Source organism: Physella acuta, unplaced genomic scaffold (genome assembly GCF_028476545.2).
Source record: "Physella acuta isolate Inbredline_101_S28 unplaced genomic scaffold, ASM2847654v3 ptg000257l, whole genome shotgun sequence".
NCBI lineage: Eukaryota > Metazoa > Mollusca > Gastropoda > Physidae > Physella > Physella acuta.
Genome location: NW_026731776.1, coordinates 757162 through 784115, shown reverse-complemented (window position 1 = coordinate 784115; position 26954 = coordinate 757162). Strand labels below are relative to the sequence as shown.

The 26954-nt window shown below is 41.6% G+C and overlaps 1 protein-coding gene across 4 annotated transcripts in view; it reads right to left on the bottom strand.

Moving 5' to 3' along the window:
• LOC131938783 (Kv channel-interacting protein 4) overlaps positions 1–26954 on the bottom strand; it is a 197698-nt gene that overhangs the window by 63658 nt on the left and 107086 nt on the right. Inside the window, exon 1 of one of the 4 annotated variants that reach the window (XM_059296963.1) lies at positions 20607–21047. The exons of the other annotated variants lie outside the window; for them this stretch is intronic. Coding sequence (XP_059152946.1) covers positions 20607–20724 — 118 coding nt within the window. The 5' untranslated portion in view covers positions 20725–21047. Of the gene's footprint in view, positions 1–20606; positions 21048–26954 lie in introns of those variants that run through there. 4 annotated transcript variants of the gene reach the window in all.

Here is a 26954-nt window from a genome sequence, read left to right as displayed (position 1 = left end):
ACAACAGGCAGATGATGGGAGACAATACCAAACGTAGGGGGGGGGGGGAGACGATACAACAGGCAGATGATGGGAGACAATACCAAACGTAGGGGGGGGGGGGAGACGATACAACAGGCAGATGATGGGAGACAATACCAAACGTAGGGGGGGGGGAGACGATACAACAGGCAGAATGATGGGAGACAATACCAAACGTAGGGGGGGGGGGAGACGATACAACAGGCAGAATGATGGGAGACAATACCAAACGTAGGGGGGGGGGGGAGACGATACAACAGGCAGATGATGGGAGACAATACCAAACGTAGGGGGGGGGGAGACGATACAACAGGCAGATGATGGGAGACAATACCAAACGTAGGGGGGGGGGAGACGATACAACAGGCAGATGATGGGAGACAATACCAAACGTAGGGGGGGGGGGAGACGATACAACAGGCAGAATGATGGGAGACAATACCAAACGTAGGGGGGGGGGGAGACGATACAACAGGCAGAATGATGGGAGACAATACCAAACGTAGGGGGGGGGGGAGACGATACAACAGGCAGATGATGGGAGACAATACCAAACGTAGGGGGGGGGGAGACGATACAACAGGCAGATGATGGGAGACAATACCAAACGTAGGGGGGGGGGAGACGATACAACAGGCAGAATGATGGGAGACAATACCAAACGTAGGGGGGGGGAGACGATACAACAGGCAGATGATGGGAGACAATACCAAACGTAGGGGGGGGGAGACGATACAACAGGCAGATGATGGGAGACAATACCAAACGTAGGGGGGGGGGGAGACGATACAACAGGCAGATGATGGGAGACAATACCAAACGTAGGGGGGGGGGGAGACGATACAACAGGCAGATGATGGGAGACAATACCAAACGTAGGGGGGGGGGGAGACGATACAACAGGCAGATGATGGGAGACAATACCAAACGTAGGGGGGGGGGAGACGATACAACAGGCAGATGATGGGAGACAATACCAAACGTAGGGGGGGGGGGAGACGATACAACAGGCAGATGATGGGAGACAATACCAAACGTAGGGGGGGGGAGACGATACAACAGGCAGATGATGGGAGACAATACCAAACGTAGGGGGGGGGGAGACGATACAACAGGCAGATGATGGGAGACAATACCAAACGTAGGGGGGGGGGGAGACGATACAACAGGCAGATGATGGGAGACAATACCAAACGTAGGGGGGGGGGGGAGACGATACAACAGGCAGATGATGGGAGACAATACCAAACGTAGGGGGGGGGAGACGATACAACAGGCAGATGATGGGAGACAATACCAAACGTAGGGGGGGGGGGAGACGATACAACAGGCAGATGATGGGAGACAATACCAAACGTAGGGGGGGGGGGAGACGATACAACAGGCAGATGATGGGAGACCAAACGTAGCTGGCCACATTTTCGTGGCCTCAGAGACGGTTCTGGAACTAAAGGGATTTCCTGTTGTCATAGCAACCAAGATACCATACAGAGGGCGAATAATGAGGTCAAAAGTGTTTTGACGTTTTGTTGCCCGTTATTTGGTGACTTCATCTACACATGCCTTGGTCATTTAGGACAATGGTCCACGTCGCCTGTAGGCGGATCACGTGCTCAGCCCCGGACCACGTGACATCGCGAGATTGACAAAACCTGCCAGTCGCTGTTGACCAGACCTCAAGTCGATGAACCGTGACCGAATCGATTGAAAGCGATCAATTATTCAACTCGATTTTGTTTCACGGCTGAGCTAAGCCTCTGGATTAACGTGGGGCGCTGGTTGCAGCGATAAGCTTGTGGGGGAGGGTGGAGCAACAGGTTTGTGGGGGAGGTTGGAGCAACAGGTTTGTGGGGGAGGTTGGAGCAACAGGTTTGTGGGGGAGGTTGGAGCAACAGGTTTGTGGGGGAGGTTGGAGCAACAGGTTTGTGGGGGAGGTTGGAGCAACAGGTTTGTGGGGGAGGTTGGAGCAACAGGTTTGTGGGGGAGGTTGGAGCAACAGGTTTGTGGGGGAGGTTGGAGCAACAGGTTTGTGGGGGAGGTTGGAGCAACAGGTTTGTGGGGGAGGTTGGAGCAACAGGTTTGTGGGGGAGGTTGGAGCAACAGGTTTGTGGGGGAGGTTGGAGCAACAGGTTTGTGGGGGAGGTTGGAGCAACAGGTTTGTGGGGGAGGTTGGAGCAACAGGTTTGTGGGGGAGGTTGGAGCAACAGGTTTGTGGGGGAGGTTGGAGCAACATGTTTGTGGGGGAGGTTGGAGCAACAGGTTTGTGGGGGAGGTTGGAGCAACAGGTTTGTGGGGGAGGTTGGAGCAACAGGTTTGTGGGGGAGGTTGGAGCAACAGGTTTGTGGGGGAGGTTGGAGCAACAGGTTTGTGGGGGAGGTTGGAGCAACAGGTTTGTGGGGGAGGTTGGAGCAATAGGTTTGTGGGGGAGGTTGGAGCAACAGATTTGTGGGGGAGGTTGGAGCAACAGGTTTGTGGGGGAGGTTGGAGCAACAGGTTTGTGGGGGAGGTTGGAGCAACAGGTTTGTGGGGGAGGTTGGAGCAACAGGTTTATGAGCAAACGATGGTAAATGTATGTGAATTTTTTACATGACAAAAGCTGGAAAATATATTTTTTTGTCATTTGACAAAAATGGTGGTAAATGTATGTATGTATTTTTTATATGACGCTGGTGGTAAATAAATGTTATTACTTTTCGTGACAAACAATGGTAAATGTATGTGTGTATTTTTTGTAATGACATGCCGTCGTAGATGTATGTCAGGATTTCTTTCTATGACAAACGGTGGTAAATGTGATGCCTGACTCAGGCTTAAATCAAGCAGACGATAAATCAATACTTCTTGCAGCCAATCAGAAGATTCACGTGGCGAACCACGTGATTTGTAGCTCAGCAGCAAGACAAGCATGTCACGTGATAAGTGGCAGTTAGCCATCAGGTCAAGTAGGGTAGCTTCACATGGTGTGTCGTATATCTAGGGTAGCTTCACATGGTGTGTCGAATATCTAGGGTAGCTTCACATGGTGTGTCGTATATATAGGGCAGCTTCACATGATGTGTCGTATATCTAGGGTAGCTTCACATGGTGTGTCGTATATATAGGGCAGCTTCACATGATGTGTCCTATATCTAGGGTAGCTTCACATGGTGTGTCGTATATCTAGGGTAGCTTCACATGGTGTGTCGTATATCTAGGGTAGCTTCACATGGTGTGTCGTATATCTAGGGTAGCTTCACATGGTGTGTCGTATATCTAGGGTAGCTTCACATGGTGTGTCGTATATCTAGGGTAGCTTCACATGGTGTGTCGTATATCTAGGGTAGCTTCACATGGTGTGTCGTATATCTAGGGTAGCTTCACATGGTGTGTCGTATATCTAGGGTAGCTTCACATACTGTGTCGTATATCTAGGGTAGCTTCACATGGTGTGTCGTATATCTAGGGTAGCTTCACATGGTGTGTCGTATATCTAGGGTAGCTTCACATACTGTGTCGTATATCTAGGGTAGCTTCACATGGTGTGTCGTATATCTAGGGTAGCTTCACATACTGTGTCGTATATCTAGGGTAGCTTCACATGGTGTGTCGTATATATAGGGCAGCTTCACATGGTGTGTCGTATATCTAGGGTAGCTTCACATGGTGTGTCGTATATCTAGGGTAGCTTCACATGGTGTGTCGTATATCTAGGGTAGCTTCACATACTGTGTCGTATATCTAGGGTAGCTTCACATGGTGTGTCGTATATATAGGGCAGCTTCACATGGTGTGTCGTATATCTAGGGTAGCTTCACATGGTGTGTCGTATATCTAGGGTAGCTTCACATGGTGTGTCGTATATCTAGGGTAGCTTCACATGGTGTGTCGTATATCTAGGGTAGCTTCACATGGTGTGTCGTATATCTAGGGTAGCTTCACATACTGTGTCGTATATCTAGGGTAGCTTCACATGGTGTGTCGTATATATAGGGCAGCTTCACATGGTGTGTCGTATATCTAGGGTAGCTTCACATGGTGTGTCGTATATCTAGGGTAGCTTCACATGGTGTGTCGTACATCTAGGGTAGCTTCACATACTGTGTCGTATATCTAGGGTAGCTTCACATGGTGTGTCGTATATATAGGGCAGCTTCACATGGTGTGTCATATATCTAGGGTAGCTTCACATGGTGTGTCGTATATCTAGGGTAGCTTCACATGGTTTGTCGTATATCTAGGGTAGCTTCACATGGTGTGTCGTATATCTAGGGTAGCTTCACATGGTGTGTCGTATATCTAGGGTAGCTTCACATGGTGTGTCGTATATCTAGGGTAGCTTCACATGGTGTGTCGTATATCTAGGGTAGCTTCACATGATGTGTCGAGACTCAAGGCCAGTCAGGTATAAACAAGATGTAGTTTTCTGTCAGTTATGGCTGTCTGTGTCAGTGTCTGGGTCAGTGTCTGTCTGGGTCAGTGTCTGTCTGTGTCAGTGTCTGGGTCAGTGTCTGGGTCAGCGTCTGTCTGGGTCAGTGTCTGGGTCAGTGTCTGTCTGGATCAGTGTCTGGGTCAGTGTCTGTCTGGGTCAGTGTCTGTCTGGGTCAGTGTCTGTCTGGGTCAGTGTCTGTCTGGGTCAGTGTCTGTCTGGGTCACTTTTTGGGTCAGTGTCTGGGTCAGTGTCTGTCTGGGCCAGTGTATGTCTGTGTCTGTCTGGGTCAGTGTCTGTCTGGGTCAGTGTCTGTCTGGGTCAGTGTCTGTCTGGGTCAGTGTCAGTCTGGGTCAGTGTCTGTCTGGATTACTACAGCTTACCTGCGAACTACACCTGCGGAATTTCACCCGGTAACACCCGTCGTACTACACACACACACACACACACACACACATAAACAGCACACACACACACAACCAACTCTCATCCACACTTTTGTATGTTTTGGTCTACTTCAAGCATCTAGCCCCCCTCCCTCCCCACCCTTACAAGCCGACGCCCCCCCCCCCCCCCCCCATTAGCTAATGACTTGAGTTCAAGGATCGATCAAGACAATATTTAAACAACCCGTAACAGGACGGTCTGAGCTGCTAGTTGTATCACCATAGCAACGTAAACAGTTCCATTAATTCTCTTACTTCAGCCTGTAAGTCCTATTTGACCCCCACCCCCCCACCCCGCCCCCACCAGATTAGACCTAAGGTCCAAATTATCGAGAAGCCAACACGTAGGAACAGACTGAAGCCAAACCCAGCACAAGATATCCAACTATCAGATGAAATCTAACCAAAGGGCTAGACTGATCTAAGTTTGATACAATCAAATGTCCCATCGGATCAGTGTGGCTATAGCCCACATGCCAAATTGGATACTGTAATTGGCAGGCAGGTAATTACTGGAATTCAACAAAATTCCTGGTCATGATTTCTAGTGGACTTAGTGAACTCGTGTCAATGGGTCTGTCTGTCTGAGCGTGTGTGTGTTGCTATATCAATGTGTAGGTGTCTATCTGTATGTTTTTGTATGTGTAGATTGGCCGACCCCCCCCCCCACCCCCTCAGAACCACATATTGTACCGACCACTGTACCGACAATCTTCAGACCACTGTATTGACAATAGTACCGAGCATATAGAGACCACTTTACCGAGCATATAGAGACCACTGTACCGAGCATATAGAGACCACTGTACCGAGCATATAGAGACCACTGTACCGAGCATATAGAGACCACTGTACCGAGCATATAGAGACCACTGTACCGAGCGTATAGAGACCACTGTACCGAGCATATAGAGACCACTGTACCGAGCATATAGAGACCACTGTACCGAGCATATAGAGACCACTGTACCGAGCATATAGAGACCACTGTACCGAGCATATAGAGACCACTGTACCGAGCATATAGAGACCACTGTACCGAGCATATAGAGACCACTGTACCGAGCATATAGAGACCACTGTACCGAGCATATAGAGACCACTGTACCGAGCATATAGAGACCACTGTACCGAGCATATAGAGACCACTGTACCGAGCATATAGAGACCACTGTACCGACTATCAACAGACCACTGTACATGATACCACAAAAATTAAAAAAAAAACTAGAAAGAAAAACATCATCTCTTATGTCAAAAAAAAAAGTTTGGCCCGTTGCCATAGCAACAGGCAAGATAATCACTGCAGGATTTTAAAAAAAAAACTGTGCTAGACCTTGAAGTTTGAACACAGTCTGGTTAAGATATTTTGGATTTTTTTTTTCATTCACGGGTGGTTTTTTTTATTCGTGTTTGTTCATAGTCCATTTGTTCGTAGTTCTGTTTGTTCGTAGTTCTGTTTGTTCGTAGTTCTGTTTGTTCGTAGTTCTGTTTGTTCGTAGTTCTGTTTGTTCGTAGTTCTGTTTGTTCGTAGTTCTGTTTGTTCGTAGTCTATTTGTTCGTAGATCTAGTTCGTAGTTCTGTTTACTCGTAGTTATGTTTGTTTACAGTTCTATTTGTAAGTTGTTGTATTGATTCATTATTAAATGTGTTCATTGTTCTGTTAGTTCGTTATTCGATACATATATTGTTGACGCACTGGATGTGTATGTTGTAGGCTGTGTTGGCTGTGTTGGGTGTGGACAACCTCTCTAAACCTACATTCATAGCGGGACAACTACTCAACTGAACCTCTCTAAACCTACATTCACTGTGGGACAACTACTCAACTGAACCTCTCTAAACCTACATTCACTGTGGGACAACTACTCAACTGAACCTCTCTAAACCTACATTCACTGTGGGACAACTACTCAACTGAACCTCTCTAAACCTACATTCACTGTGGGACAACTACTCAACTGAACCTCTCTAAACCTACATTCACTGTGGGACAACTACTCAACTGAACCTCTCTAAACCTACATTCACTGTGGGACAACTACTCAACTGAACCTCTCTAAACCTACATTCACTGTGGGACAACTACTCAACTGAACCTCTCTAAACCTACATTCACTGTGGGACAACTACTCAACTGAACCTCTCTAAACCTACATTCACTGTGGGACAACTACTCAACTGAACCTCTCTAAACCTACATTCACTGTGGGACAACTACTCAACTGAACCTCTCTAAACCTACATTCACTGTGGGACAACTACTCAACTGAACCTCTCTAAACCTACATTCACTGTGGGACAACTACTCAACTGAACCTCTCTAAACCTACATTCACTGTGGGACAACTACTCAACTGAACCTCTCTAAACCTACATTCACTGTGGGACAACTACTCAACTGAACCTCTCTAAACCTACATTCACTGTGGGACAACTACTCAACTGAACCTCTCTAAACCTACATTCACTGTGGGACAACTACTCAACTGAACCTCTCTAAACCTACACCCACCGATTAGCTGGTGTTAAATGTGTTCAGTGACTTCAGACACGATGTCGACACATCCGTGTCAGCGTAACGTCAGTGTCACGTCAACGTGACAGTGCCACGCTGAGCGAATCGATACCGAGCTGATAGAAGAACCGATCGATACCCAGTTGATGAAGACGATGTCGACCTTGGCCGTGGCTGAGGGAAATATGATTAGGCGAGCTCTCTAATCTACGGAACTCGGTCACTGTTTCTTCCTGGTAGCCTGGTCGACGTCTGCTAACTTAGAGTCACGTCTTCTAACGTAGAATGACGTTTTCTGACTTAAAATAACGTCTTCTAAATCAAACACAAACTGGATGACATCTCCTAATACTGGTTGACGTCTGCTAACTTAAGGGACGTCTGATTAATTAAACTGACGTCTTCTAACTTAAAGTGACGTCTGCTAAATTAAAGTGACGTCTTCTAGCTTAAACTGAGGTCTGCTTACACCGACATGACGTCTGCTTACACCGACATGACGTCTGCTTACACCGACATGACGTCTGCTTACACTGACATGACGTCTGCTTACACCGACGTGACGTCTGCTTACACTGACATGACGTCTGCTTACACCGACGTGACGTCTGCTTACACCACATGACGTCTGCTTACTACAATACTGAACCAAAACAAACAGTTTTAACGTCAACAAAACGATGGGTTCGTCCGAGTCACCAGCTTGTAATTAGCTGGTAAACTAATCAAGAACATTAATTACAGATTAACCCCAGTCAACAAGCAGCTGGTTCGGTGTATAATACCAGACATCGCGGGACTTTTAAATTATATGACGTCTGTGGCCGTCCATTGGCGTCTCTGGCCGTCCATTGCCGTCTGTGGCCGTCTAGCGTCAAATGGTACTCTGTAGACCTAGTAGGTCTCAAATCACTACTGCCTACAAACTGTATTTAATGGTGAACTACAGACTACAGACTGTATTTAATGGTAAACTACAGACTGTATTTAATGGTAAACTACAGACTGTATTTAATGGTGAACTACAGACTGTATTTAATGGTAAACTACAGACTGTATTTAATGGTGAACTACAGACTGTATTTAATGGTGAACTACAGACTGTATTTAATGGTGAACTACAGACTGTATTTAATGGTGAACTACAGACTGTATTTAATGGTGAACTACAGACTGTATTTAATGGTGAACTACAGACTGTATTGAATGGTGAACTACAGATTGTATTTAATGGTGAACTACAGACTGTATTTAATGGTGAACTACAGACTGTATTTAATGGTGAACTACAGACTGTATTGAATGGTGAACTACAGACTTTATTTAATGGTGAACTACAGACTGTATTTAATGGTGAACTACAGACTGTATTTAATGGTGAACTACAGACTGTATTGAATGGTGAACTACAGAGTGTATTAAATGGTGAACTACAGACTGTATTTAATGGTGAACTACAGACTGTATTTAATGGTGAACTACAGACTGTATTTAATGGTGAACTGACTGTATTTAATGGTGAACTACAGACTGTATTTAATGGTGAACTACAGACTGTATTTAATGGTGAACTACAGACTGTATTTAATGGTGAACTACAGACTGTATTGAATGGTGAACTACAGACTTTATTTAATGGTGAACTACAGACTGTATTTAATGGTGAACTACATACTTTATTTAATGGTGAACTACAGACTGTATTTAATGGTGAACTACAGACTGTATTTAATGGTGAACTACAGACTGTATTGAATGGTGAACTACAGACTTTATTTAATGGTGAACTACAGACTGTATTTAATGGTGAACTACAGACTGTATTTAATGGTGAACTACAGACTGTATTGAATGGTGAACTACAGAGTGTATTAAATGGTGAACTACAGACTGTATTTAATGGTGAACTACAGACTGTATTTAATGGTGAACTACAGACTGTATTTAATGGTGAACTGACTGTATTTAATGGTGAACTACAGACTGTATTTAATGGTGAACTACAGACTGTATTGAATGGTGAACTACAGACTGTATTTAATGGTGACCTACAGACTGTATTTAATGGTGAACTACAGACTGTATTTAATGGTGAACTACAGACTTTATTTAATGGTGAACTACAGACTGTATTTAATGGTGAACTACAGACTGTATTTAACTATACTGAGACTTGTAAAGCGTTGTGTTTAGGTACACACAAGATGTAGGACTGGTCTTGTTTATAAACGCTACTAACAGCAGAAGTGGCGTTAAGGTGAACGTGAGTAACCGCCTGTTTGTCTAGTCAACACAGCCCCACGTGGTGGAGCGAACGTTTCATACATTCTTCATAGGCTTTCTTCGTCTATTACATAACTTAATACGTAGGACTACTTTAGAACCTGACGCTCCATGGGACAGGTGAAGTAGAGTTCACCTGTTTCAGTAAACTCGGTATATGAAGGGATATTTAAATCAGCACCGTGCCCACATGATTTTGCTTTTCAAATGGACTCAATGAGGTACTACTGGCTTGAACCCAGATTCGAACTCCAGATCTTTGGTTTGGCGCTTTACTTTGATTAAGATTTAGACTTGGTTTAGATTTTTATAGCGTTTTACATACGATTGTATTGGCTTTATTACAATAAGTGGATTTTGTCATTACTAATTTATTTAATGTATATACGTATTAATAAATAACAAATCAAGGACTGGGCCAGTTACCGGGAAAAAAAGGAAAACAATTCTTTAAGCATTTGTAGATGTTTTCTCTTTGTTTTCTCTTTGTTAATCTCTTGAAGGGTTTGTCTGCTTGTGTGTACATAAATTTGTCTGCTTGTGTGTACACAAATATTCAAAGTTCATAGCACGTTGGATGATAAATATTCGGCCTAAGAGGGCTATAAATAGCCGAGCCTAGGGGGGTGGGGGAACGGGTTGAACCAGGGTTGGGCGATTTCCTTTGATATTTAAAATGAATGATAAAAGATTGTCGGCTATTTTAGTCAAAACGTTGTTCCCCATGTCTATTGAGTTACAGAAGAAAGTAATCGATTTCTCATTAGGCTGACAAGAAATCGATTTCCCTCTTGTTCGATAACAACCGTCTGGTATCGACTTCAAATCGGTCAAATCTTTTAGTTTACCCAAAATATTTCTTTGTTCTTTTGGTTTTACACAGATCTTTTGTGTTGAAGTGTGTTGTCAAATATTGGTGTGTTGTCAAATATTGGTGTGTTGAAGTGTGTTGTCAAATATTGGTGTGTTGGAGTGTGTTGTCAAATATTGGTGTGTTGAAGTGTGTTGTCAAATATTGGTGTGTTGTCAAATATTGGTGTGTTGAAGTGTGTTGTCAAATATTGGTGTGTTGGAGTGTGTTGTCAAATATTGGTGTGTTGAAGTGTGTTGTCAAATATTGGTGTGTTGTCAAATATTGGTGTGTTGAAGTGTGTTGTCAAATATTGGTGTGTTGGAGTGTGTATCGAAAGGTGTGTAGAAGTGAATATTGTGGGCTCCGATAAAATCAACTTGAGTCCACACGTGTGTAATGACGTACAGAGAGTGTCGTTTCGTGTGGACGGTCACATTTTGAATTGATATTTATAATTTTCTAAAACCTGCAATAATTTCAGAATAAACTGCTTTAAATGCCAAATCGAAATAGTGGCAGATGAGGCTCGTTAGCTGGGGACAGCAACTCTTCTAGGAGAGACAACTCCAAAATTAAACAACTGCTGCCTTGTAGTTTGTTCTTGGTTGGACAAAGGCTATGGAAGCAAATCCAAAAAGAAAAGCAGGCTGAAATCGGAGTCAATGGCCTCAATGGCGCATAACCAGTTGACACGTAACGCTTAATTGTGTTGGAGGCGTGGTCGAGTTCAAACGCACTGGCAGATAATTCTCGATCCCCTTCAACACTAATAATTAAGAACGAAGAAGAAGAGACGTATGTTTTGTGGTATCTTTTCTGCTTTTGTGGACGTCAATGTCTGTGTGTGAGGAGGGGGGTGTTAAAGTTTCAATTTTTTTGTGGACCATCAATAAAGAACCCTTTAGTTTTACTGTACGTTTCTGTGCTATCAATGCCTTGTCTGTAGTGTAGCGCTGTAGTTTGTGTCCATGAAAGACCACTCTGTATTGACTACATTGATAGTTTTAACTGAGTTAGTTCCCTTACACTGGTTGTCTTCCGCAATTGTAAAGTGGTGAAGCCAGTGCGAGCTAATCGTGTTGTTTTGATTCTGTAGGTAATGTGTAAGTCTGGCTGTTGTTTTTTAGGCATCGCCCCGGGAAGGCAGGACTTTCATAGCATTCCACCGCCCCCTCCCCAGTAGAAATAGAAAACAAAATTTATATAGAAATCATATAAGTTAACTAGTGTCCCGTCCGTCCCCGCCCCTCGCCCCTCGCGGAGACTCAAGTGCCCCCACGCTATGGAGAAAAATGTCTGAAATAAACCCTGGTAATGACATTTAGAAAAGTACTTCTTATTTCCATGGGCTAATCACGTGTATATTTCCTCTAACGGCTTCCGAGGAAATAACACAGTGCTTGTAGTATGGTTTACAGTACAGAAACATAAAAACGTCTGTAAAATCAAACTTTTGGTTGTGCTTATTTCGATAGACGGTAGACGAAATAAGCAACGCGTTTAATGAAATTCTTAATCTATAAATATAAAAATGAAAGCGTGTCTGTCTGTCCTACGCCGTTCATTCAATTGAGAAGAAACTTTGGGAAGTTGTTAGGAATATCATGGGAAGGCCCTATGGTAGGCTCTATAGTAGGTTCTATATTAGACCCTAGGTATTTCAATCAATACTAGACGACCCAGTTTCCCTTTGATAAACGGTCGGCTGCACTTTGCCCCACTCTCTCACTAAGTTCACCTCAGCCCTATTTCACCCACTCTCAGTCGAACTACAAGATAAAATTACTCTTTAATATTCTTGTTAATATTTCACCCGTTTCCTGGCCAACAGGAAGTTTAACTTACAGGACTGGCTCATTAATTTATGGTACTAAAAATGTCGTACTACGTTAAAAATAATTTCAAATGTTTTATATTATGCCACGCAAATAATGAACCAAGCATGAAATTAGTCAGCAATTCCTTTAAATCTCGTTCTGACAAACGTGTCTAACGTATTTTTAAACAGGAAATAGAATCTGTTCCTAGTCCAATATGGTAAACAAGAATTTTTGTTGGAACTTTCTAGCATTACAATACTCTTTTCCGCTATGATAGATTTCATAATTTATACTGCTATAATGGAAGCGTGTGTGTGTGAGTGTGTGTGCGTGTGTGTGTGTGTGTGTGTGTGTGTGTGTGTGTGTGTGTGTGTGAGTGAGAGAGAGAGAGAGAGGTTGATGATTTTTATTGTGGTCCTACTTTAAATTGTCCTCTTCTTTGGTTTAATTGAAATGTGATTTATTCCAACACAATTATTTGTCAACCTGTTTATGCGAGGCTTTAAATCTGATTTCAGCCTCATTTATTTTTGGATTTGTTTCCACAGCCTTTGTCCATCCAAGAACAAACTACAAGGCAGCAGTTGTTTGATTTTGGAGTTGTCTCTCCTAGAACAGTGGCTGTCCCCAGCTAACGAGCTTCATCTGGCCGGGGGTTTCGAACACGGAACTTTTCGGTTGAGCTACTATGAGCTTTACGGACCGGACCACGCCGACCCCCCTCAAACCGTCCTAAATTCAGTGGTTTAGAAATTTGGCCAGCACAAAAACAATGTGGCACTAAATCATCCAATTTGTCCACTCTGTCAGACAATTATCTCTTATAAACAGTGACGTCAAAGCTCAACGAAGACTTTAAAGATTAGTTTTACTGTCATAGGTTCATGTTGTGTTAAGTCAAGCGACGAGTGTGGTTCCAGAGTGACGTCAAATAACGATAATAGTTCTAGTGACGTTAAATAACGATAATAGTTCTAGTGACGTTAAATAACGATAATAGTTCTAGTGACGTTAAATAACGATAATAGTTCTAGTGACGTCAAATAACGATAATAGTTCTAGTGACGTTAAATTGTTAATAACGATAATAGTTCTAGTGACGTTAAATTGTTAATAACGATAATAGTTCTAGTGACGTTAAATTGTTAATAACGATAATAGTTCTAGTGACGTTAAATTGTTAATAACGATAATAGTTCTAGTGACGTTAAATTGTTAATAACGATAATAGTTCTAGTGACGTTAAATTGTTAATAACGATAATAGTTCTAGTGACGTTAAATTGTTAATAACGATAATAGTTCTAGTGACGTTAAATTGTTAATAACGATAATAGTTCTAGTGACGTTAAATTGTTAATAACGATAATAGTTCTAGTGACGTTAAATTGTTAATAACGATAATAGTTCTAGTGACGTTAAATTGTTAATAACGATAATAGTTCTAGTGACGTTAAATTGTTAATAACGATAATAGTTCTAGTGACGTTAAATTGTTAATAACGATAATAGTTCTAGTGACGTTAAATTGTTAATAACGATAATAGTTCTAGTGACGTTAAATTGTTAATAACGATAATAGTTCTAGTGACGTTAAATTGTTAATAACGATAATAGTTCTAGTGACGTTAAATTGTTAATAACGATAATAGTTCTAGTGACGTTAAATTGTTAATAACGATAATAGTTCTAGTGACGTTAAATTGTTAATAACGATAATAGTTCTAGTGACGTTAAATTGTTAATAACGATAATAGTTCTAGTGACGTTAAATTGTTAATAACGATAATAGTTCTAGTGACGTTAAATTGTTAATAACGATAATAGTTCTAGTGACGTTAAATTGTTAATAACGATAATAGTTCTAGTGACGTTAAATTGTTAATAACGATAATAGTTCTAGTGACGTTAAATAGCGATAATAGTTCTAGTGACGTCAAAGAAAGAGAGTCCACGACATCTGGCACTAAAGTCGATCGAACTTCGCGCTAACACGTATAAAGCTAGGTCACTTGGGTTGCCAGGTGTCCAGTTTTGAAGTGGACAGTCCAGTATTTGAGCAGACTGTCCAGGATAAAATAAATATAAATACTGGACAAGTATATGAATAATACTCTGTTACCCCCCTTCTTCTGCTTTGCGGCATACCTGAGAAGGGAAGGATGGAAAGGTGTCCAGTATTTCGGAAAAGGTATCTGGCAACCCTATAGGTCACTGAGATAGGACCCCCTTGGCTAACACGTATAAAGCTAGGTCACTGAGATAGGACCCATTCCTTTTGTCACAAGATCCACTCCACTGTCGCAACCCCCACCCCTTGCACGTCAGAACCCCCCCCCCCCCCCCCCCCCATATACGCCTATACCATCAACATGTCTATTGTAGTTTAGAAATGCGGATGAAAAATAAGCTGAGACATTTGAAGATTGCAAGTCAAAAGACAATTCGGCAATGTGACATCACCAAACCCTAACCCTAAACCCTTTCTCTTGGTTTAGTGCACTGATGTAAATCTGGTAGACCAAATGTTGATCGGTGATCGTTAACTGTAAGGAGGACCACCCAGTTAACCAATCACCATACAAGGGAAGTTATCCAAGATATGTTGTGTTTTGTTGTTCAAATAACCATAGAAGGGAAGTTATCCACGATAGGTTCTGTTTTGTTGTACAAATCACCATAGAAGGGAAGTAATCCACGATAGGTTCTGTTTTGTTGTACAAATCACCATAGAAGGGAAGTAATCCAAGATAGGTTGTGTTTTGTTGTACAAATCACCATAGAAGGGAAGTAATCCAATGTTACAAATCACAGGCTGATCCTTACGTCCAGTTTTTATCTCCGTGTGTGTAGACGGCAGATGTCACGTGACCGTGTTATAAATAGACGCATGTTTTATAAATAGACGCATGTTTTATAAATAGACGAATGATTTATAAATAGACGCATGTTTTATAAATAGACGCATGTTTTATAAATAGACGCATGTTTTATAAATAGACGAATGATTTATAAATAGACGCATGTTTTATAAATAGACGCATGTTTTATAAATAGACGCATGTTTTATAAATAGACGCATGTTTTATAAATAGACGCATGTTTTATAAATAGACGCATGTTTTATAAATAGACGCATGTTTTATAAATAGACGCATGTTTTATAAATAGACGCATGTTTTATAATTAGACGCATGTTTTATAAATAGACGCATGTTTTATAAATAGACGCATGTTTTATAAATAGACGAATGATTTATAAATAGACGCATGTTTTATAAATAGACGCATGTTTTATAAATAGACGCATGTTTTATAATTAGACGCATGTTTTATAAATAGACGCATGTTTTATAAATAGACGCATGTTTTATAAATAGACGAATGATTTATAAATAGACGCATGTTTTATAAATAGACGCATGTTTTATAAATATTCGCATGTTTTATAAATAGACGAATGATTTATAAATAGACGCATGTTTTATAAATATTCGCATGTTTTATAAATAGACGAATGATTTATAAATAGACGCATGTTTTATAAATAGACGCATGTTTTATAAATAGACGCATGTTTTATAAATAGACGCATGTTTTATAAATAGACGCATGTTTTATAAATAGACGCATGTTTTATAAATAGACGCATGTTTTATAAATAGACGCATGTTTGCAGATAAAAGTCTGGAGCCGATGATGACGTCACAGCTTCCGATTGATTGTATGTGTCACACTTTAAACGCTGCGGGTGTCGGGTTGGATGGTGTGTCGGGTTGGATGGTGTGTCGGGTTGGATGGTGTGTAGATGGTTGTGTCGGGTTGGATGGATGGTGTGTCGGGTTGGATGGTGTGTCGGGTTGGATGGTGTGTAGATTGTTGTGTGTCAGGTTGGTTGGATGGTATGTAGATGGTTGTGTCGGGTTGGATGGATGGTGTGTCGGATTAGATGGTGTGTAGTAGGTTGTGTGTTGGGTTGGGTGGTGTGTAGATGGTTGTGTGTCGGGTTGGATGGATGGTGTGTCGGGTTGGTTTGATGGTTTGTTGTGTGTTGTTTGATGGTATGTTATGATGTGTGGCGAGCTAGTTCAGCGAGAGTTGGATACTTAAATATCGCGAGACTTGGTGCTAGGAGAAACAAAAATCGATTTCTTCAAGTTTTCTGGACCTGATACAACATACAGCGCTGTCAATATCGTGATATTGGGGAGGGGGGAGGGAATATATAAGGAGGGGAATAGACTGCTGTGTCAGTTGAAAAAGTTTATAATCTATGTAGGGGCAGATTGCAGTTAAATTAAGGGGCAGAGTGTAGTTAAAGTAACGGACAGAGTGTGGTCATCCTACAATCAACTGTGTGGTCATCCTACAATCAACTGTGTGGTCATCCTACAATCAACTGTGTGGTCATCCTACAATCGTGTGGTCATCCTACAATCGTGTGGTCATCCTACAATCAACTGTGTGGTCATCCTACAATCAACTGTGTGGTCATCCTACAATCAACTGTGTGGTCATCCTACAATCAACTGTGTGGTCATCCTACAATCAACTGTGTGGTCATCCTACAATCAACTGTGTGGTCATCCTACAATCGTGTGGTCATCCTACAATCAACTGTGTGGTCATCCTACAATCAACTGTGTGGTCATCCTACAATCAACTGTGTGGTCATCCTACAATCAACTGTGTGGTCATCCTACAATCGTGTGGTCATCCTACAATCAACTGTGTGGTCATCCTACAATCGTGTGGTCATCCTACAATCAACTGTGTGGTCATCCTACAATCAACTGTGTGGTCATCCTACAATCAACTGTGTGGTCATCTTACAATCAACTGTGTGGTCAACTTACAATCAACTGTGTGGTCATCTTACAATCGTGTGGTCATCCTACAATCATGTGGTCATCTTACAATCAACTGTGTGGTCATCCTACAATCAACTGTGTGGTCATCCTACAATCAACTGTGTGGTCATCCTACAATCAACTGTGTGGTCATCCTACAATCGTATGGTCATCCTACAATCGTGTGGTCATCCTACAATCGTGTGGTCATCCTACAATCAACTGTGTGGTCATCTTACAATCAACTGTGTGGTCATCCTACAATCGTGTGGTCATCCTACAATCGTGTGGTCATCCTACAATCAACTGTGTGGTCATCTTACAATCGTGTGGTCATCCTACAATCATGTGGTCATCTTACAATCAACTGTGTGGTCATCCTACTATCATATAGGTGTGTGATAACCGCACTTAGAAATGACACGGAAAAAAATCTATTTATAGCATAAGGGAAGCTGATAAACACGAATGTACCGACCACTAAATACAATCCACACTACCTGACAACCCGACCACTAAATACAACCCACACTACCTGACAACCCGACCACTAAATACAATCCACACTACCTGACAACCCGACCACTAAATACAATCCACACTACCTGACAACCCGACCACTAAATACAACCCACACTGCCTGACAACCCCACTACTTAATACAACCCACACTGCCTGACAACCCGACCACTAAATACAATCCACACTACCTGACAACCCGGCCACTAAATACAATCCACACTACCTGACAACCCGACCACTAAATACAATCCACACTACCTGACAACCCGGCCACTAAATACAACCCACACTACCTGACATCTTACATCCCTTATTTTCCTAAACGTGTGGCCGTCTATTTTTTTTTCCCACGTTTTCTTTAACTTGCTTTCTCTGTTTGTTTGTCTTTCCAATCAAATCTTGCGATCGAAATTTCTGGCACTTCCCAGTTAGCTAGCGCGCTGAAATTTTCAGGGAAGCTTTCTTTTGGATGACCATTGAATATTCAATTGTTATTATTACTAAATTGATCAATGGAAACATTTTATTGAGCATTTTAGACCGCTATATAATCTATATATATAATTCTCCTCTGCTAGCCATTAGAAAAAAAAACCAGCGACGCGTACCTCGCGCGCAGTGAAGCGAACGATCACATGTCGCCACAGGCTTAGGGGCAGAGAATTTAGCTTGAACCGAGTTTAAACTTACAGGAGGTAGGCCAGTTTGGGGGAGACGATATGGTCGAGTGGTTGGGCACACGATTGCTATCCCACTCGACACGGGTTCAAATCTATGTGTTCTAGTCAGTAACGTATTCAAACAACGTGTTTTTTACGAGTTGTCTTTTTACGAGTTGTCTTTTTACGAGTTGTCTTTTTACGAGTTGTCTTTTTACGAGTTGTCTTCGTTTACCCAAAAAAAGTGAAAAGATAAAATCGATAGCAAGATTTTAATGCAAACAAACAGACAAAGACTAAAAAGTAGAAAATAATAATCATTAAAAAAGTTTTAAAAAACCCACGTTTTCTGATTGAACTAAAAAGTAGAAAATAAACGCTATACATCACAATAATGCAAGCGATCACTCTACTATAAGCGATCAAAAACGTGGGGCGCCGTGATTTTCTTACAGTTTCTAATACTGTTGACTCTCTATAAGCTCCCTAATAAAAGTCAATAGTATTATCTAATCAATAGTAATATAACTTTTACTTCGGCGACCCACGTTTTTGATCGCTTAGAGTAGAGTGATCGCTTGCATTATTGTGATGTATAGCGTTTATTTTCTACTTTTTAGTTCAATCAGAAAACGTGGGTTTTTTTAAACTTTTTTAATGATTATTATTTATGGTAGCCGCCGTTTCAACTAACAGCCGTCTAATTGATTATTTATAAGTGGCTGTCCAGATATTTTTAAACTAGTGGCCGTTTGACCACAAACCGTCTGATTTTATAGTCTGTCACATCGATATCAGATCCGAATTGTGTGAATTTTTAATATAGTATCGATTCTTGATGTGAATTTTGTAAGTATTAAAATACAGTATCGGTACACGATCTGAATTGTGTGACTGTTTAGATACGGCATCGAAAGGCATCAGATAGAGAGAGGGGAGGGGGGGGGAGCAGGCAGGAATGAAAGGGTTTTAAGTATTTATCGATAGGCATCAAGTGGGAGGTGGTGGGGGGGGGGGGGGGGGGGGGGGGGGGGGGGGGGGGGGGGGGGGGGGGGGGGGGGGGGGGGGGGGGGGGGGGGGGGGGGGGGGGGGGGGGGGGGGGGGGGGCAGGGGGCGTAGCTCGGGGTTGGGACTAAGCCTTTAATGGTCCCAGTTAATGGCATCAGCTTTGTAGGTAGGCCAGCGTTTTACATCCTATGTGACGTCATGTGTTACATCCCATGTGACGTCATGTGTTACATCCCGTGTGACGTCATGTGTTACATCATATGTGACGTCATTAGCTACAGCATATGTGACGTCATGTGCTACATCCAATGTGACGTCATGTGTTGCATCCCACGTGACATCATGTGTTACATCCTATGTGACTTCATGTGTTACATCCAATGTGACGTCATGTTTTACATCCCATGTGACGTCATGTGTTACATCACATTTGACGTCATGTTAAGTCAATTGCTACGGTATGGCTACCAACTAAGCGTGACCTATTGAAAGTTTATCCGTAACCCAATCTTCTTGTCTACTAATGTAATTCATATGAGTGAATTCAACAAGTATGACCAACTAAATGTAATCACCAAGAATGACCAACTAAATGATTTCACCAAGAATGACCAAATAAATGTAATCACCAAAAATGACCAACTAAGTGTTTTAGCTCAGACAAAGAAAGACCTATTGTGTCACAATGTATTGATGTTGTAGGGTGTTGGTCAGTGTTGGATGATGTGAATGTAGCTTGGTGTGAATATAGCTTAAGTGTCCTATACCTTTTTAATGGATACAAGCTATTTGTTTATACCAAGGCACTCAGTGTGTTATAAAAATAGACATCTTATATGTTTATAATAACAAAAGTACCATGCGCTTATAACATACATGATTCATTTCGATTTGTAATATAGATGACATAATATGTTTATAACATGACTAATGGCTTACTTCGTGCTTATACCATGTAGACTGACCTATGTTATGGCTACACAACGATATGAATGACCTATATCATTGTTAAAACGTGATGAATGACCTACTTTATTGTTAAAACGTGATGAATGACCTACTTTCTGGTTAAAATTGATGCGTGACCTATTTTGTGGTTACAACGTGAAGAATGACCTATTTTATGGGTATAACTTTATGAATGACCTACTTTACGATTACAACGTAATTAATGACCTACTTTAAGGTAACAAGGTGATGCATGACCTACTGAATGACTCACCCTTTTCCCGCGAGAAGAGCATGTGCTTCCGTAAGGGCGGGAAAAGCTGGTATATGATCATACGGAACATCCGGCCGCCTTTTGCCAATCTCTTCAGCACAGAAATGTCTGAGTCCATGCACAGAAACAGATGACGTCAGCTTCACTGTGACGTCATCGTAATCCTGCTTATAGAACTGTCGCCAAGTTTTGATCACCTATCATTAAGCTCGCATCGTTATTGAACACGGCTAAGCTGCACGAGTGGTCTAGCACTGGCCCAGCAGTCCGTGTGTCCGTGTGTCCGTGTGTGTGAGTAGATCGGATGCTGTCAGATCTCTGGGTAGACCATCAGCCCGTGCACGAGAGTCAAGAGTGAGCAGCACGTGCAGAGACTCGGCCAGGCGGTGCTAGAGCTGGTAAGTTGTTCAAGACAACACTGGCTATTGATCAGACTGGGTGGGTGGGTGGGGGAGGGAGGGGGTCAAACACGGCTCGCCACACTCCACACCCCACACGCTAATGTGTGTAAAACTGTAGCACACTCCACACCCCACACGTTAATGTGTGTAAAACTGTAGCAAGATGAAACGTTTTATAAACCACTACCGTTGCTACAAATGTAAACATCTATGTAAGTAACACACTAGGCTAGAAAGCTACACATCTGTGTATGTAATACTGTGTATGTACAACTATGTACGTAACACACTAAGCTAGTTATATACACAGCGATGCACGTAAACACTATGCTAGAAAGGTGACACATCTATGTGTGTTTTAGACAAAGTTAGAAAGCTACACACTTATGTACGTAACACACTAAAGTAGAAATTACACACCTATGTACACACTGCGCTATAAAGCTACATGTCTACGTAACACACGCGACTAAACAATACCATACACATTAAACGCCTTAATCACTTCTGACCTATACACGGAACCTTTAATTGCTCTAAGATTATCTGCGGATTATCGTAATCTTTTCATCTCAAGGGAAAAGGGCGACGACTCCTGAACACAATTGTATGAAGCGGCGACTGTAGGGCGGACACGAACTAACGCCATCATGACCGTGTAGGGGCGAGCAGTGGCATTGGGCCCTACCAGCAGACGGCTCCGTGCCCAGCAGTGGTGCCACCTCCAGCTGACAACCGCGGGCAGAAAGACGACAAATAGCTCACACCAGTGCTCCCCCCCCCCCTCGCAGGGAAGGTATGGACCGGCACGGCGGGTTGGGACACTAGCACTATATCTCTTTCTCTATGTCTATATCTCTCTCCCTCTCTCTATCTCTCTCTCTCAAACACACACACACACAACTTATATCATATTTTTTAATCTCACACCATTTTATATTTTCTCACTTTTTTTACTATTACTTTTCTCCCTCGACTTAGAACTTTTTCTTACTTTACCACTTTTGTTTACTTTACCACTTTCTCTCACTTTACCACTTTTTCTTACTTTACCACACTTTTCCCTCGCTTTACCACTTTTTCTTACTTTACCACTTATTTCCCTCGCTTTACCACTTTTTCTTACTTTACCACTTTTTCTTACTTTACCACTTTTTCCCCTCGCTTTACCACTAACTTTTACTTTACCACTTTTTCCCTCGATTTACTACTTTTTCTTACTTTACCACTTTTTCTTACTTTTGCCACTTTTTTTTTACTTTACCACTTTTTTTACTTTACCACTTTCTCTCACTTTACCACTTTTTTACTTTATAACTTATTCTTACTTTGCCACTTTTTCTTACTTTACCACTTATTTTACTTTACCACTTATTCTTACTTTACCACTTTTCCCCTCGCGTTACCACTCATTTTTACTTTACCACTTTTCCCTTAGCTTTACCACTTTTTTCCCTCGCTTTACCACTTTTTCTTACTTTACCACTTTTTTTTACTTTACCACTTTTTCTTACTTTACCACTTTTTTTACTTTACCACTTTCTCTCACTTTACCACTTTTTTTACTTTACAACTTATTCTTACTTTACCACTTTTTCTTACTTTACCACTTTCTCTCACTTTACCACTTTTTTTACTTTACAACTTATTCTTACTTTACCACTTTCTCTCACTTTACCACTTTTTTAACTTTACAACTTATTCTTACTTTACCACTTTTTTTACTTTACCACTTTCTCTCACTTTACCACTTTTTTTACTTTACAACTTATTCTTACTTTACCACTTATTCTTACTTTACCACTTTTTCTTACTTTACCACTTTTTTTACTTTACCACTTTCTCTCACTTTACCACTTTTTTTACTTTACAACTTATTCTTACTTTACCACTTTTTTTACTTTACCACTTTTTCTTACTCTACCACTTTTTTTACTTTACCACTTTTTCTTACTTTACAACTTTCAAGCATGCAGCCTATCTATGTTGTAGACTAATGTAGACAAACATCCATTAAACGCCCATTTACACACACAACACACGCAGCTGTGTTAATTGGATGAGAGAACGGAAATGACGTAGATTGCTAAATGACGTCACATTAAAGCTAAGAGAAGCCCAAATAGCTGAGACTAACTAGCGAACAGACACTAGCGGACTGATTATTTGACCAATCACTAATTTATTCCGCCATTCTCTCATTATCTGTTTATGTTCATCTAATTTGATAATTAATATCATTAAACAGAAATGTATGGTCCATTAAATGCAATAAAGAAAGGGAAGACAACTCATGAGTAGGGATAACTAGATGAGCCATGTGAGCTGAGTTCACAACAGTCGGTCACAAATCTTTTTTTCAAGGAATCAACTCAGGTCAAAACGTCAAATCGACCCCGACAAAAAAGGTCCAGTGAAAAGTTAACTAGCCGTTTAGGCTCCCAACAAATAGGCTCCCGACTATAAGGCTCCCAACAAATAGGCTCCAGACAATAAGGCTCCCAACAAATAGGCTCACTACTATAAGGCTCCCAACAAATAGGCTCCCGACTATAAGGCTCCCAACAAAAGGGCCACTGTCAATACAAATCCTTACAATAAATCTCCCGGCAAAACGCTCCCAATTTGACCCGCGTCAGTAGAACCCCAGTCAGTACAACCCCTGTCAATAGGACCCTGTCATTAGGACCCTGTCAATAGGACCCTATCAATAGGACCCTGTCATTAGGACCCTGTCAATAGGACCCTATCAATAGGACCCTGTCATTAGGACCCTGTCAATAGGACCCTATCAATAGGACCCTGTCATTAGGACCCTGTCAATAGGACCCTATCAATAGGACCCTGTCATTAGGACCCTGTCAATAGGACCCTGTCAAGATTTGCTTATGTATCGCCGTTAGTTCCTGCGAGTTTTTCATTCGGGCGTTTAAATAGAGATCGTCTGGTGGTAGTGGAGCCAGGACCTGTGTCTGGTTTGTAGGTTGGTTTGTAGGTTGGTTTGTAGTTTGGTTTGTAGGTTGGTTTGTAGGTTGGTTTGTAGGTTGGTTTGTAGGTTGGTTTGTAGGTTGGTTTGTAGGTTGGTTTGTAGGTTGGTTTGTAGGTTGGTTTGTAGGTTGGTTTGTAGGTTGGTTTGTAGGTTGGTTTGTAGGTTGGTTTGAAGGTTGGTTTGTAGGTTGGTTTGTTGGTTGGTTTGTAGGTTGGTTTGTAGGTTTGTTTGTAGGTTGGTTTGTAGGTTGGTTTGTAGGTTGGTTTGTAGGTTGGTTTTTAGGTTGGTTTGTAGGTTGGTTTGTAAATCAAAATCAAACAACTGCTGCCTTGTAGTTTGTTCTTGGTTAGACAAAAGCTATGGAAGCAAATCCAAAAAGAAAAGCAGGCTGAAATCGGAGTAAATGGCCTCAATGGCGCATAACCAGTTGACACGTATCCTTAATTGTGATGGAGGCGTGGTCGAGTCTGCAGAAAGCTCATGGATGATACATTCGAAAAAGTCTCGAGTTCAAACCCTATGACAGATAAGGCTCTATCCCTTCCAACACTAAAAATTAAGAACGAAGAAGATGAAGAAGTAAGTTGGTTTGTAGGTTGAATCGTTGATACTTCTGTACTAAAGTGGTCCTCACAGGTATTTGTTCGTGTTCACCCAAATGGGCAGTTGTCATTTTGTCGGGAGCCAGTATGACTGGTTCATTTCGTCAAGGCTATATGCCTGGGTCGTTTTGTCGGGGGCCGATTTGTCGGGGTCGTTTTATTGGGGTCGTTTTGTCGGGGGCCGATTTGTCGGGGTTGTTTTGTCGGGGGCTGATTTGTCGGGGTCGTTTTGTCGGGGGCTGATTTGTCGGGGTCGTTTTGTCGGGGGCTGATTTGTCGGGGTCGTTTTGACGGTGCACCCAAGTAAAAGCTCGTAGAGCAAGCTTGTTATGAAACATTTAAAGCGAGCATGATAGGTAAACTTTAAAACCTTAGTTGTTGTTGTTATACTTTCTTGTATACGAAGTTTAGAGAAAATATTGCAATCGTGCAAAAAAAAAAAAAAAAAATTGAAATTGAGACTTTCTGAAATCTCGACGTTTACACCTCCATGAGTCGAAGAAACTTCCTTTTGCAATCTTGATTGTATGTCTGTGTGTCATTCTGTCTATGTGTCTGTCTGTCTATTTGTCTATCTGTAAACATTATCTTGAGTAGCTGTTCAGTTGTGTTGATGAATTTTCACATATAGGTTTTATAGTGAAACTTGGGATTTCTGTATTAACTTTTCAGCGATTTCCGGTAACCGGAAGTGGTACTTACTCTACTTCCGGTTTTTGAATAGCCAATAACTGAGTATTTCTGTTTATGTACTGAGCTGTGTATAGTTTGTGTGTTGTTTGTGTAGTTCGTATCTTATTATGTGTGTAGTTTGTGTGTAGTGTGTGTGTTGTTTGTGTGTTCTTATATGTAGAATTGCTTGTTTTTATGTGTATTAGTGTAATGTGCCGTGTGTAGTTTGTGTGTTGCTGTGTTGATGTACTGTGTTGTGTGTAGTTCGTGTGTGTTGTGTGTGTGTAGTTGGTGTGTTGTTGTGTGTACAAAGTTCCTGTGGCTGACATAAAACATGACGGGAATTCCCTGAATACGTCTCCATCACTTTCTCGCCACTGCTCTTCCCTTTATTCCACAATGTTCCCATGCATTGCCTGCCTTTAGTGTTGGCCACAATCAATCGATGGCTTCATCAGTGAGATAACGGCACGTGTAGGAACCACACGAGCAGCTGATAACACACACACTTACATGCACGCACACGGACATACACTCACACATACACATGCACACAGAGGTACGTACACACATATACGTACATACAGACACTCACCGTCCAACTGAATGCACATACCTCATGTACATACACAAACTCACGCACAAGCATACGCACATACATACACGCACACATACACACACATACATACATACATACAAACACACATACGGACACAACAGGGAACTCTAGCGACGGTCAAACAGCTCAATTTACCCTCCAATTTAAAGCGAGTTTTTCTTGAGACGGGGAAAAACGAAATCTTATTTCCCCGGCTAAAAAAGTTTTTTCGCCATTTGTTGTCCACACAGCAAAAGGCGGTTACGACCAAACAACGCAATCCAATTAGATTTAAATGAACTCTCACGGGGGTGGAAGGAGGTGGGGGGGCTGGTCTCTCGGGCGTCAATAAAAGGCGCTCTAGCGCCCACCCAACAATAAACCTTCTTTATATATACATACATACATACACACACACACATATATATATATATATATATATATATATATATATATATATATATATATATATATATATATATATATAGGTGTGTGTGTTCATGAATGTACAGATATATTTATATATATATAATTATTCCCAAAAATTTTAAGTATTCCCCACAGATCCAATTATTCCCCACAGATTCAACTATTCCCCAAATCTTTAAAGTATTCCCCACAGATTGAATTATTACCCAAAGCTTTTAAGTATTTCCCATAGATTCAAGTATTCCCCATAGATCCAACTATTCCCAAGTATTCCCCACCAGTATAAAAGTGTACAACCCAAACTCCCCAGAGTTTCCGCTTGATTGTGCCGGTAAGTGCTGGCACCGGGCAGGCCACGTGACCAGGCTAGACTTTGGGTTGTTTAGTGGCGAGACAAACACACACATACACACACCAGGCTAGACTTTGGGTTATTTAATGGCGAGACAAACACACATACACACACACACTTACACTACACACACACACTAATCTTGGGACACAGGGCAAGAATACACACATATACATACAAGGCAACAACAACAACACAAATACACAAAGCTCATCTATCCCACAACTTTTAGCTCATCTATCCCACAACTCCTAGCTCATCTATCCCACAACTCTTAGCTCATCTATCCCACAACTCCTAGCTCA